The sequence below is a fragment of the Coturnix japonica genome, chromosome 1, assembly GCF_054131305.1.
Source record: "Coturnix japonica strain WE chromosome 1, WE-NBRP24, whole genome shotgun sequence".
Taxonomy (NCBI): domain Eukaryota; kingdom Metazoa; phylum Chordata; class Aves; order Galliformes; family Phasianidae; genus Coturnix; species Coturnix japonica.
Window position 1 is genome coordinate 95,457,960 of NC_140663.1, and position 12,487 is coordinate 95,470,446.

The 12,487-nt window shown below is 41.5% G+C and overlaps 1 protein-coding gene across 1 annotated transcript; it reads right to left on the bottom strand.

Moving 5' to 3' along the window:
• Positions 1-259: 259 nt before the first annotated feature.
• Positions 260-3,045, bottom strand: CLDN8 (claudin 8). The gene has a single exon (XM_032448619.2). It carries the CDS (start codon positions 2,561-2,563, stop codon positions 1,889-1,891), a length of 675 nt encoding a protein of 224 aa, XP_032304510.1. The 5' UTR covers positions 2,564-3,045; the 3' UTR covers positions 260-1,888.
• Between the last annotated feature and the right edge of the window lie 9,442 nt (positions 3,046-12,487).

Genomic DNA, 12,487 nt, shown 5'->3' on the forward strand with positions numbered 1-12,487 from the left:
GATTAATACTGTATGAATCATTCCATGTTTTGACAGCAGAGATAACTACAGTGCAGCTGTACGTATGAATGTGGTTTTCTAAGTGAGATCTTGCACCCACTTTTTAGAGGGTTGAACTCAACAAGTGACTTTATTGCAGACACTGTTATAAATCCTGGTGTTCTAGCTACAAGTTCATGTAGGATCCTCCACTTTCTTTTCCCCCCAGAAAGAGATTGGATGTGGGTATAAATATTAATGAAGGAATATGAAGGAAAAATTACCACATACTGCTATATTACAAAAAGTTCATGATCATTACACATATACACATTTAGAAATAATTTGCTTAGAAATAAGGAGAAAAAAATAAAGTTACATACACAAGTAGACAGACTCATTAAGGCAGAAAAAGATCTCTAATTCTCCCAGTCCAACCATCAGCCCACCCCCACCATGCCCACTGCCCATGTCCCTCAGTGCCACATCCACACCTCCCTGAACAGCCCGTGCCACTGCCTCACTGCTCTTGCTGAGAAGAAATGCTTCCTAATATCCAACTTGAACTTTCCCTGAATATCTTAATATTGATCTTATAAACACTACAAAGAGACAGTTTTAGAGTAGTGTGAAGATTATTTTTTCTAGCTTGCTCAGAGTTGCATGTTATGAAGAATTTGATTCTGATTTTTCAAGTAGTAATAGTCTAAGGAATTTGCCACAGAATTACAGATCACATCATAAACTTTCTACAAAATATTTAAAACAGTCAATCACACTTGAGAGCAAAAATGTTGTTCTCCATTAAACACCACAAATTGAATTGTGTCATCAGTTAAGTCAAAGGCAAAATGCCATTAGTTTCCACAGGCCCGAGGTTACAAAATTCTATTAAAAATATTATCACTATTGATTAATTTTGGTCATTTCTTACATTAATTTTTATGGAGCTACATTTATTTTTCTGTAGACTTAGTTTCATTACATTGTTCTTTATTATGGGTACATGATCTTGTTATTAAAAATATTATTGAGCTTGTTTTGGTGTTAGCTGTTAGAAAATATTATCATTGTTTATGCTCTTTTGCCTATAAACCATGCTGGTATGAGTGGATCTCAGCAAAAATATGGGCCTGACTGATCAAAAGATCATTTTTCACAGGCATATATTTCATAGCATCCTGTGGCAGCTAGCCAACACAGTCCAACCTATGCAATACTACAAAATGTTCTTAGTTACAAGGAGTTTGCAAGGGAAAACTGCCACTTCTAAAAAGAAGGATGTGAATGAGTTCGACCTGTATGGATTACAAAAGAAATAGTAACTTTCACCAAAATGATGGTATTTAGGATGAATATAGAGCTGTATTTGTTCTCTGAAATAAGGGGTATTTTTCATGTATTTCAGCTTACCTTCCTTTGATGAATAAATTCCTCACAAAACTCTCCAGCAAACCCACAGTAAATCAATCCATTAGTGAACGCTTTTCTTTTAAACCATTGTTATCTTGTCCTTATTCACTGTTACCCCTCTTTCCCAGGAAAGAAAAAAAAAAAAAAATGGAATTATATGCTCAGCACCCCATTTCTTTGCAGTAGACCTGTATTTCATATCACCATGGAACTTTAAGCCCTTCATTTCTATTTTACACATAAAATGCAACCCAAAGCAAATCCACACAACCCCAAAGCTATTCCAAGTTGCTAGCATTAAACAGTCATCTTCCCATGTGGTACAACTGTCTGTGCTGTGGCATTACTCCAGAAGAGCCCGCTGAGGGTTGTATGCAGCGACCACAGCAGCAGTTACAGAACAGGAGGAAAGGCAACTTTCATTGAAATCCATCGAGACAGATTGAACAATTTTAAATAAAAGAAAAGGTAAAAACAAGGAAAAGGCTGGAGGCATCTAGACGTACTGACTCTTGGAGTAGGCACTTTCAGTGGTCCCGTGCAAGTGTTGGTTGAGTGGCAGCTGGTGAGGAGGCACAGAGTAGTTGTAGCTCCTGGTTTTCTCACAACAGCGGCAAAAGCAGCAGAATATGGCTCCAGCAGCCATAAGGCAGAAAGCAGCCACCCAGCCCAGGTAGAGGGCCTCACCAAGCTCCCTTTTCTGTGCCACATTGACCACAGGGTTGTAGAAGTCCTTGATGATGGTGTTGGCAACCCAGCAGATTGGAACGAGCGCAGTGGTACCTGAGAGGATGAAGAGGAGCCCAGCTGCCAAGAGGATATAGCCCTTGGTCGGCCAACCGCTCTGCCGGCACCGCGTGCACTTCATTCCAACAGTGGCAACTAGGAAAGCCAGGAAGGAGAGCACCGACCCAGCACACATCAATCCCCTGGATGCCTGCAGGTCTGGAGAGAGGGCCAGCACGGAGTCGTAGACCTTGCACTGCATCCTGATGTTGGCTTGCCTGATGCAGTGCATCCACAGGCCTTCCCAAATAGTCTCAAACACAATGATGTTGTTCTCGATGAAGGCAGACACCCTCCACTGAGGCATGCCTGTGACTGCAAATGTCCCAATCATGCCGAGGCCACCGAGGAGCAGCCCAGCAATCTGCAATGCACCATTGATCATGTTGCCTTTGCAAGGTGTGCACCGCTCGGCAGGTTCCACGAGATGGCAAAAAAAAAAAAAAAAAAGAAAGAAAAAAAAAGAAAGAAAGAAACTGTCCAAAAGTAGCTTTCGTTTGTGTGAAGAAAGTTCCAGAGTCAGGCTGCGCAGCCTTAAATCTGCTCGAATCTGGCACGCGCTACCAGGGACTTGGCTGAGTCTTTGTCGTCTTTATAATTCCCAGGCCATCACTGACTCAAAGAGGCAAACCGAGCAATCAAGTGGAACAGCTTTCCAAAGCAAGAGTCAAGACGAGACGGGGTGTGTGTAAACCGGCAGGAGCCACTTAGTATAAATGCACCTTCTGGGATAGGTACATTTGCATTGAAGTTGATTATTTATAAGTTTAAAAAAAAAAAAAAAAAAAGCCCTACCCTTAACCCTAGGTTTTGTCTATAAATTTGTCAGAGCCAAGGAAATAGACTCTGCAGACAGAGGCTGTGTATGCTGGTGCACTCAATGAAGCTGTTGCCTTGAATGTACAGTACTTTGCTTCTGACCCCAGCTCAGCTCAGGTTCCCACAGCAGCAGTGGCAGTGGGCCAGGAAGAAAGCAGAGTTGCCTGCCCCACCACTGGGCCCCTGCCTGCAAAGCGCTCTTGTTCAGAAGCCTGGACAGCACTGCAGCAAGAGCACCAGGGGACAAAGGAAATCAAAGGGACAAAGGGACTCTGAGATTGAAATGGATATCTCCTCAGAGGATAGTCAGAGCTTCAAAACACCACTGAAGAGTTAGAAAGGAACAACAAGAGTCCTCAGACCTGCTAATACCTGTATACACATACAGCTTTATACTTATACTCTACAGAGTACGTGGGGATAGGCAAATTTCTGGAGATGTCCACATGCTTCAATCATTGCACGGAGTTGTGATTTACACAATACAGCGTTTTCCAGTGTAAAGGTGACCCCAGCATTTATCATAGCACCATAGTATCATTAAGGCTTGAAAAGACCTCTAAGATCACCCAGCCCAACCATTAGCCCACCCAACCATGCCCACTGCCCATGTCCCTCAGTGCCACATCCACACGGCTCTTGGACACTCGCAGGGACAGTGACTGCACCACCTCCCTGGGCAGCCTGTGCCGCTGCATCACCACTCTTGCTGAGAAGAAACTCTTCCTCATATCCAGACTGAATTATCCCACGATGCAGTTCAGTGCATTGAAAATTATTGGCTCTCCAGATAAAAAGTCATCAGAGGTACCAGCATGCAAACAAACACATTAGAAAGACATCATTAAAATAATAGTGTAAATTAAGTATAATTATGGATAGCAGGTGAGCTGTACATCGAAGGTATCTTCAGTGACCTATGGACAATACTGGGAAGTTCAGGTGAAGGACATCGTGAAAGTCAAAGCTATTAAAACTGCAAACAAAAATCTAGAAAATAATCAGACACAACAGTGGATTCTTTCTTCCCAATTCATGTAACTATGAATGTATACATGAAATATTCAGCCTGGATGTGCCCTATCACAAAGAAAAAAATAGACATAAACTAGGATTTTTTGTTATAACTAGTACTCCATATGTTAAGACAGAACTAATTTGTTAAACTGTAAAAGATCGATGTAGGATGTAATTAGCTAGATATTAAAATACTAATTTGCTATAATTTGAACTTTCTTCCCTCTAATTTGTTTCTTGCCATTCTTATTTTTTCAAAAGTAGAATTTACTTGAATGTAAGAAAAAATAAAATAAATTAAATCAGTGCCATGTTAAATATGCTAGCTTCTTGATAGGGGAAAGATAAAAGTATCACAAGTAATATTTTATACTCCCTGGTTATGTTTCTGTGTGTCTGCATAAAAGTATGGTTTAGAAGGCAGGAAATGTAAGAAGTACTCTACAAATCTTTCCATTATCATTTTGGATGCCACAGCCCCCTGCCTTCCCAACCTCTGCTTGCTGAGACATGATGGAAGGACGAAGGCAGGCATCCTCTCCCCTTTCTGACCCCCTGAGCCCAGATTGGGGCCAGGTGATTTTCCATTATACTCTTTTGGTTAAGTTCATCTCTGAAATCAAACATGCTGTCTCCACGCCTCTCCTAGACGCTTCCTCTGAACAGTGCAGTTTGTCCAATGGCAGCTCCAAAACCATTTTCGTGGGTGAGAAGGAAAAAGTGTCTGCTTTTTGCGTTTGCTCCTCCTGCTGTTGTGCTCGCTGTGAGGGAGTCTGGATCTGTGTAACCAAAATCACTTGATGCCCTGAGTGCTGTAAACTATTCCTGTCATACAGACCTGTAAGGACTTTAGGAAAACTGTGTGGGGAGAAGTTCACAGTCAGTCTGAGCCATAGAACCAAGGAATCATACAGTTTCAAAGGAGCCTCTGAGTGTCATCAAGTCCAGCTCATGCCATGCCTTTCAAAGTCATGAGGAAAAGAACCCAGCCAACGTCCTTTTCAGCCATCAAAAAGTCCCAACAACTTCCTGGAGGAAGAAAGTGGTTAAGACCAGTTCTCCAAATTGTGAAACAAGAAGGATTTTCAGGAGGCTATAAATGTACAATATTTTGACACTGCTGAAATGGATTTTGCATATGAAATGTATAATGTAAATATCATTGCATTGCTTGGCATCCCCATGGTTGCCATTCAAACAGCAAAGAAAATGCTACCAGCTTGTAGCAGAACAAATAAACAAACATTTTAATAGCATAAGAGTAAGAAAACACAAATATGAGACAAGCAGCAGCATTGATTCTTCTTAAGGACTACCGAGGTTCTAATTTACAGGACATGGAATGTAATTAGCTGAGCAAATATAATTTAACCACATTATTGATTAATTTACAAAACCATTAAAGCTCCCATATAAATTCATGACAAGATTGTGTCCATGCCAAGGATTTGGTATTTGCACACTTAGGATTAAATTTCAGTGCCTTGTCTTGCTTAAATCCATTTCCAAAAGGAAAAAAAGAGGAAATCTTACTGAGCATTATGGATTGCATCTGCTTGTTTACAATTATAACACAAGAAGGGCAGGCAAGTCAAGTATCTCACTGGTATTGCTTGTATTCAAACATGACACTTCAGTACAGGGAAATAACGTAAATATCTGTGGTTAGCTGACAGTACTTCACTGTTGGCCACAGGATACAATCCACTTTGTTATTAAACAAATATGTATACACATCATTTAACTATTTTTCTTGTGTCTTTCTATTTTGCTTTCTCTTTCGGCTTTCCTTTCTCTTTAAATTTTTCTTCCCTTCCCTTCCCTTCCTTTCCCTTCCCTTCCCTTCCCTTCCCTTCCCTTTCCTTCTTCTCCTCTCTTCTCCTCTCTTCTCCTCTCTTCTCCTCTCTTCTCCTCTCTTCTCCTCTCTTCTCCTCTCTTCTCCTCTCTTCTCCTCTCTTCTCCTCTCTTCTCCTCTCTTCTCCTCTCTTCTCCTCTCCTCTCCTCTCCTCTCCTCTCCTCTCCTCTCCTCTCCTCTCCTCTCCTCTCCTCTCCTCTCCTCTCCTCTCCTCTCCTCTCCTCTCCTCTCCTCTCCTCTCCTCTCCTCTCCTCTCCTCTCCTCTCCTCTCCTCTCCTCTCCTCTCCTCTCCTCTCCTCTCCTCTCCTCTCCTCTCCTCTTTCCTTCTTTTCCCTTCCTCTCCTCCTCCTCTTCCTTCCTTCTTCTCTCCCTTTTGTCTTTCCTTGTTCTCTTCCCTTTTCTCTTTTCCCACTATGTTAACAACACCTGTACACTGATGTCAAAGCTGTTCCATGTCTACTGTGTTTCCATCTCTGTGTTTCCAGCTCTGCCCTCCTTCCCTTTCTCCTCTCTGGAGTGGGTAACTCAGTGCAGACACTCAAACAAACTATGTTTTAGTGAAGAACCAGAGACTAAAGAAATTACAGCACTACCAGAGTGGAGAAATGAATAATGTTTCAGGATTGAACTTGGTTGTTTTATCTGTTAGCTGCAAACTAACAGGACGTCACTATCAGGACAGTTCGTTTCTCTGTCTCTTCAGCACTTCGGTAGCACCTTTGCCAATAAATCCCCTTGTGTAGGAACAAGAAGGGATTTCTCACCTTCCTTTTCTTATGAACACTGTTCACACTTCAGAAAGGAGGTGGAGGGAGGAGATAAACCTATGATGAGCTCAGCAACCACTTAGAACCATTTCTCACAGATTTTCTGGGAATCCACTGCTGCCCATGAAGCAGTACAGCCCCTGTGTCCTTGTCATGACCCACATTCAGGCACTAAAGGTGATTTTAGTAATAAAATACACCAAGAAGATGCATTTTAAGCACAATATCCTTCCTCTTCTTGAGAAAATAGCAGGTTTTAAATTCCAAAATCATGAAGTGCTAACAGCAATCACTGATGCTGAGGAGGAGGTGGGAAGAGGGGGAAGAAGTTGTTGCTCAGCACCTCAGAAAATCTCACCCTGCATCAGTAGCACATTGAAAAGAACCCTGATTATTGATGTTCCTGGGGAAAACAGAGAAGTGTTGATGTCAGACAAGTTGTTCAGCATTTGTTTTCTCAAAGGCTATTATTACTGTGTTAGTGAATATGCACTGCACTGTGGCTCACCCCGGGTACACTGTAACCCTGCATTTATTTTTCACCAAGATCTTTTACCTAATGCAGCAGAACATGAAAAGCCAGTTCAGCATATCTATTGCAGGCAGAAACAGTCACATGCGTTCATAATCAGCTTCACTGAAGAGCCACTTCTTTTCAGTTCAAGTAGCTGTTTCTCCTGTGCCATCTCTTGATGCTAACAAGGGACCATTGTCTAGATAGCAAATGGCACAATGACAGAAATGCCAAAAGCAATAATCCTTGGCTAGTAATGTAACAGCACTGCAGATAGTTCTTCTGTGAAATATTTTTGTCTAATATCCCAAATAACTTTACACATTTGGTTCTCTTGCTCCCTACACTTTAAATCCCATATATAAAATCCATGACAATGTGATGATGTTCCCCTTGGATTAACATGCGGTGCAGAAATTTCAGTTTCCCTGCTTTTAACTTCTGTTTGTTTTGTCAAGTGTTAATGCAGAATAATTGCCTAAATTAGAACTGAGACATACAGGATTTGGACATACAGGATCCAGAAAAATAGGATTTCTGAAGATATCCAGTGGCTAAAAAGCATCAGAGAAAACAACTCCTTACATTATTTTCCCCCACACACTTTGGAGGCAGTTGAAGCCTCTTGGAGATCAAGGTATCTGAAAAAACAGCTGATCTACTCATGCTGATGAATCAATAGGACAAGAGGGAATGACCTCAAGTTGCAAAAGTGGAGGTTTAGGTTGGGTATTAGGAAGGATTTCTTCTCAGCAAGAGCAGTGATGCAGTGGCGCAGGCTGCCCAGGGAGGTGGTGCAGTCACAATCCCTGGAGGTGTCCAAGAGCCGTGTGGATGTGGCACTGAGGGATGTGGGCAGTGGGCATGGTGGGGATGGGCTGATGGTTGGACTCAGTGGTCCTAGAGATCTTTCTAATCTTAATGATTCTGTGATTCTACTATTCTATTCTATGATCCTTGTAAGAATAAATAGCAGATTATGCTAAGTTAGAGATGAAAAACTAACCATGTGGTGTCATGAGAAATGGAGCAGGTAAAGATTGTGTGTAGATTTTTGAAAATCTTTCTGCAAAGGACAGACTGGTTCTGAGGAGGCTATAAGACATTTCTGTCTTCAGATTCTCACCACTGATGCTGAGATCCTTTGTTCTAGGGAAAGGATTGTATCAGGAAGATAACTTCTTCCTTCATTCTTTGAAACCCATCACCTTTCTGCTGTGAAGTGAGTAGGAACAGAAGGTATTTTGTATGACAAACCTTTTCTTCCATGCAGAAAGAGAAATGATCACAAATTTGAAAGCCTGAGGTGAATACATCGCTTCATTGTGTTAAGAAAAAGTTTAATGATTGATGTGTTGAAGGAAATTTTACATCTCAGCTTATCCCATTCAGGTGATTACCTTACTCACATTCCCTAACACCTCCTGCAATTAGCCTACAATTTACACGTCAGGCCTTCCTTGAAATTAAATGTAACATAAGAGGACTTGATTAAAAGTTTCACATCTCTAGTCAAAACCTATCATTTGTGGCATTTCTGCTCCCACCCACTTGAAACATCACCACATTACCGTTCAATTTTCTCTCCTAAAAGCTCCCTGGGCTTTTATTTTTAGCATTCCAGACATTCTTGCTGTGAAGAGCTGCCCGCCCTGAATCATAAGACCTTCACAAGCGTGACATGATATTGCTTTAAAGATAAAAATGAGTGGCCATTACCTGTCTTCTGTTATACCCCAGGTGCCTCAGTGACTGCAGCAGGATTTCACAGGTGGAAATAAGAAATAAACTTCAGTTTTACTTGCCTGTATAGAATCTATATTCAGAGTTTTGCAGAGGAAATGTGCAGTGGACGTAAGGATTGTTTTCAGTCTATTTAATCGTGTTTTTAGTGTAATAAGATCATTGTGACAATTGTACATTTTAAAACCTGGTTTTTTTCCTTTGAAATAAGGTGCCTGACTTTACCTGTAATCAGTTATAGTGGGTGAGCAAAAAGAGATCACTGCAGCCTGGTGTGATTTCTGGAAAAAGAACAGATGAAGTAGTAACACAATACTTATCCTCCAGCAGACCAAACAATGCACTACAGTTTCAGTCTTTGCACAGCAGTCCCTGTAACATAGTACGTGTGGTATAACAGCAACCAGCAGCTGGCAGGCTTTTGGAGCACTCCCACACATTTTTGAGGCCTGCCCAGTGCTGCTGGCACCTCTGTGCCCTCCAGCAGATTTGCCTGTGCTCTCATCAGTCCGGCTGCTGCAACACTGACTCACATCCAGGCTTTACCCTGCTTCTGCAGATGCATGGTGGTGCACTGGCATCAATAAACCATTTCCCTCCCTATATAGCCTTTACAGTTTGTTTTTGACAGTAGGACCATCAACATAAATATGCAAGCTGTTTTTCAAAGAAAGCCCCTCAAGCCTGCAATAGAACTACAGAGCATGGAGTCCACTGCTGCACAGGGTGTGCTAGCTGCAAGCTTTCACCTGCCACGCTGCAGAAATCACAATGAAGCTGAGATGAGTGAGCTGATGCAGGCACCTGCTGTTGGCAGACATTCTCTATTCATTGCCCACCCTGGCCAGGGTCCTGCCTTGCAGTGGCAGGAAGAACAGAGCTACTGCTTTTACACATGGGAATCCATCACATATGAAAAAAGAAGGCTAACAACCATTTGTTGTCTATTATGTGGATACAGCACATTCAGGTGACGGTATGGCTGAGGACTACAGTCTTAGGTACATTTACAGAGTGCAGTGAGGGTTGTTTTGAGCACTGGCCCAAGGGAACACACTTATATTCCTAATACCCTTCACTTGTGGGTGCACATCACCCAAAGGCACTCCCCAGAGTTGAAAGGGGTCAAAGATTTATCCTTGTAAACTTTATATTTGCCAGTAGAGAGCTAGAAAAACTTTCTCTTTTATTGCCAGTTCTCCTTTATCATCAGCTTTCTACAGATGCGTCTGTAAGGACCTTGGGCCAGGGGTAGTACACATTTGCTCAGACCAGGCTTCCCCATGCAGGACCCTACTTGATGCCCACAGGAGATCTGAGCAGCAGTACCAGGACACCTGTGATGCTAAAACACATCAAGATCAAGGCAAAGTATATCAGCTGCAGTGTTATTCACAGATCAATATCCTATTATATTACTTGGGGTGCTGCACCATAAATCTTTACAAATATTCAAAGAAATACCTGCATGACTAAGTGGAATAACTTCTTGATGAAACAGATGAGTGCAGGCAAGAAAAAGAACTTTCTGGACAGTTTAGTATTATTTATAGTCTTTGAGCAAAAGTGCAAGAAGTTGCTTAAAGGATGTTTTAGCCAGACAGTGTTCATCATTTAAAAAACAAAGTTGTTTGCTCAACAAAAAGCATAAAAGCATAAAGAAAAGATGCAAGATGCAGTTTTGGACTAGCAGAACATCCTAAAACTAGGACAGGGAAGAGGAGAATACAGCAAGCTGGAAAGCCTGGGTTGTTTGCTTTCTCACTTGATGTTGTTTGTTTTCTCACTTGTGGAAGTTTGGTGGCCCTGCCAGGCAGGGGGGTTGGAACTTAATGATCCTTGAGGTCCCTTCCAACCCAGGTCATTCTGTGATTCTGTGATTCTGTGATTGATCCAAAGTGGGAAACTGTGACTGCTCAAAAGCCCTGGCTCCTGGTGAAAGCATCTCCTTGGGTTCTCCTCTTTACCTGTCCAAAATCCTTTCTCTCTCTGAGAAAACTGCAGATATGAATCCAAACTGTCACTCAGCTTCAGTACACAACTTTAGCCCCTGTATCCCACGTATGCACACCGACGGCTTCCCATCTCCCCCATTCTCTGATATGGCCGATCTCCACTTACCAAGATGAGAGTCTGTGCTCAAATTTGCCTTCATTTCCTCTTAGTGCAGTACCTATTAACAGCATCTTAGCAATGCAAAATGCATGGATTTTATATTTGTTTGCAGCCCTCCCAAGTGTGCCTTTTAGACGACCACCTTCTCCTAGATTTGTGCTAACAGATATTGCAGTGAACTCACATTTGGATTTGATCTATTAAAATGTAAACCATCAGCTGGAATGCTGCACTACTGATTCCATGAAAATACAGAACAAAAACATTTTTCAGTGATACAGAAATCATCCTGAAACATTACCTCTGCTATGACATAATACGTCCTCATATAAGTTAAGCATATCCTCATTGGGAAGATCTCTGCTTTTCCCAAGCATTTCTTTGTTTGGCTCGATGACCTGTTCTGTTGGAGTGTGAGATTGGGACACACAAATGGAATGCAAGAAAAGCTGGGTGCGATTCTTCCAAGGACAGTATTTTTCAGTCCAAGCAGAGTTTGGCTTTTAGCAGCAACATATGCTGCAGCAAATGTTCTTTTCTGTTGATGTTATTCATTATCAGATGAAACTTTCAAACGAAATATTCTAGCAATGACAGAAATTCTAAATACTTAATTTAGAAATCTAATCAATGAAAAGTAAGCTAAAAAAAAAAAAAAAAAATTCGTTAAATAAAAACCCATAAGTTTCTCCATATCATCTATTTAAAAAGGAAGAAAAAAACAAAACAAAACAAAAAAAAACTTTCATTTCAGCATACTGAAAAGTATCACTGAATTGAAATAATATGAAAATTCTTATGAAAAACAAACAAAAAAATTCAAAAGGAAACTTAAAAAATATATATTACATTCTATTTCCCAAAAGTCCTTTTTCATAAAGGTTAGAAAAAACATACTGTGTCCCATGTACTGTATTCCTTCCCTTCACACATGTACACACTTTTTGTCCTTTAGAAATGCACACTGTACAAGCTGTTATCTCTTGGTTACATCTGTTATAGGAAAAGGAAAGTGATGACACAATGGCACAGCCTTGGGTAGCAGATCTGGATGAGAAAGCAATGGAATTGGGTCTGAAACTGCGGATCATTTACATAATAGTGAGCCTCATGTATGCGTATGCATCTCCTGGGTTATAAGAAGAAGAAAATTCAGCATTCATCTATGCCATGCCCCTAGCACAGGATCATGAAGATGTCACAACCAGAATCTGTGCTTGGCTTCAGCCACCTCAAGCCATTGCAACCTGAGCATTCATTCACTCACAGCTTTGCAGATGCCCACAGAGCTGCTTCTGCCCATGAGCAGTGTACAGGCATTCACACTGGCATAGAAAGTGAAAGGCTTAATAAACCCCAAACCAGCGTAATTTCAATAGAAGAACAATTATTAATAAGTGTCCCAGGATCACAGAACAGCTTGGGTTGGAAGGGACCTCAAAGTCCACTCAGCCCCAACCCACTGCCATGGGCAGGGCT

Bases quoted from the DNA above. Each gene is read 5' to 3' on its own strand.
- CLDN8 (XM_032448619.2), bottom strand. From the start codon at position 2,563: ATGATCAATGGTGCATTGCAGATTGCTGGGCTGCTCCTCGGTGGCCTC.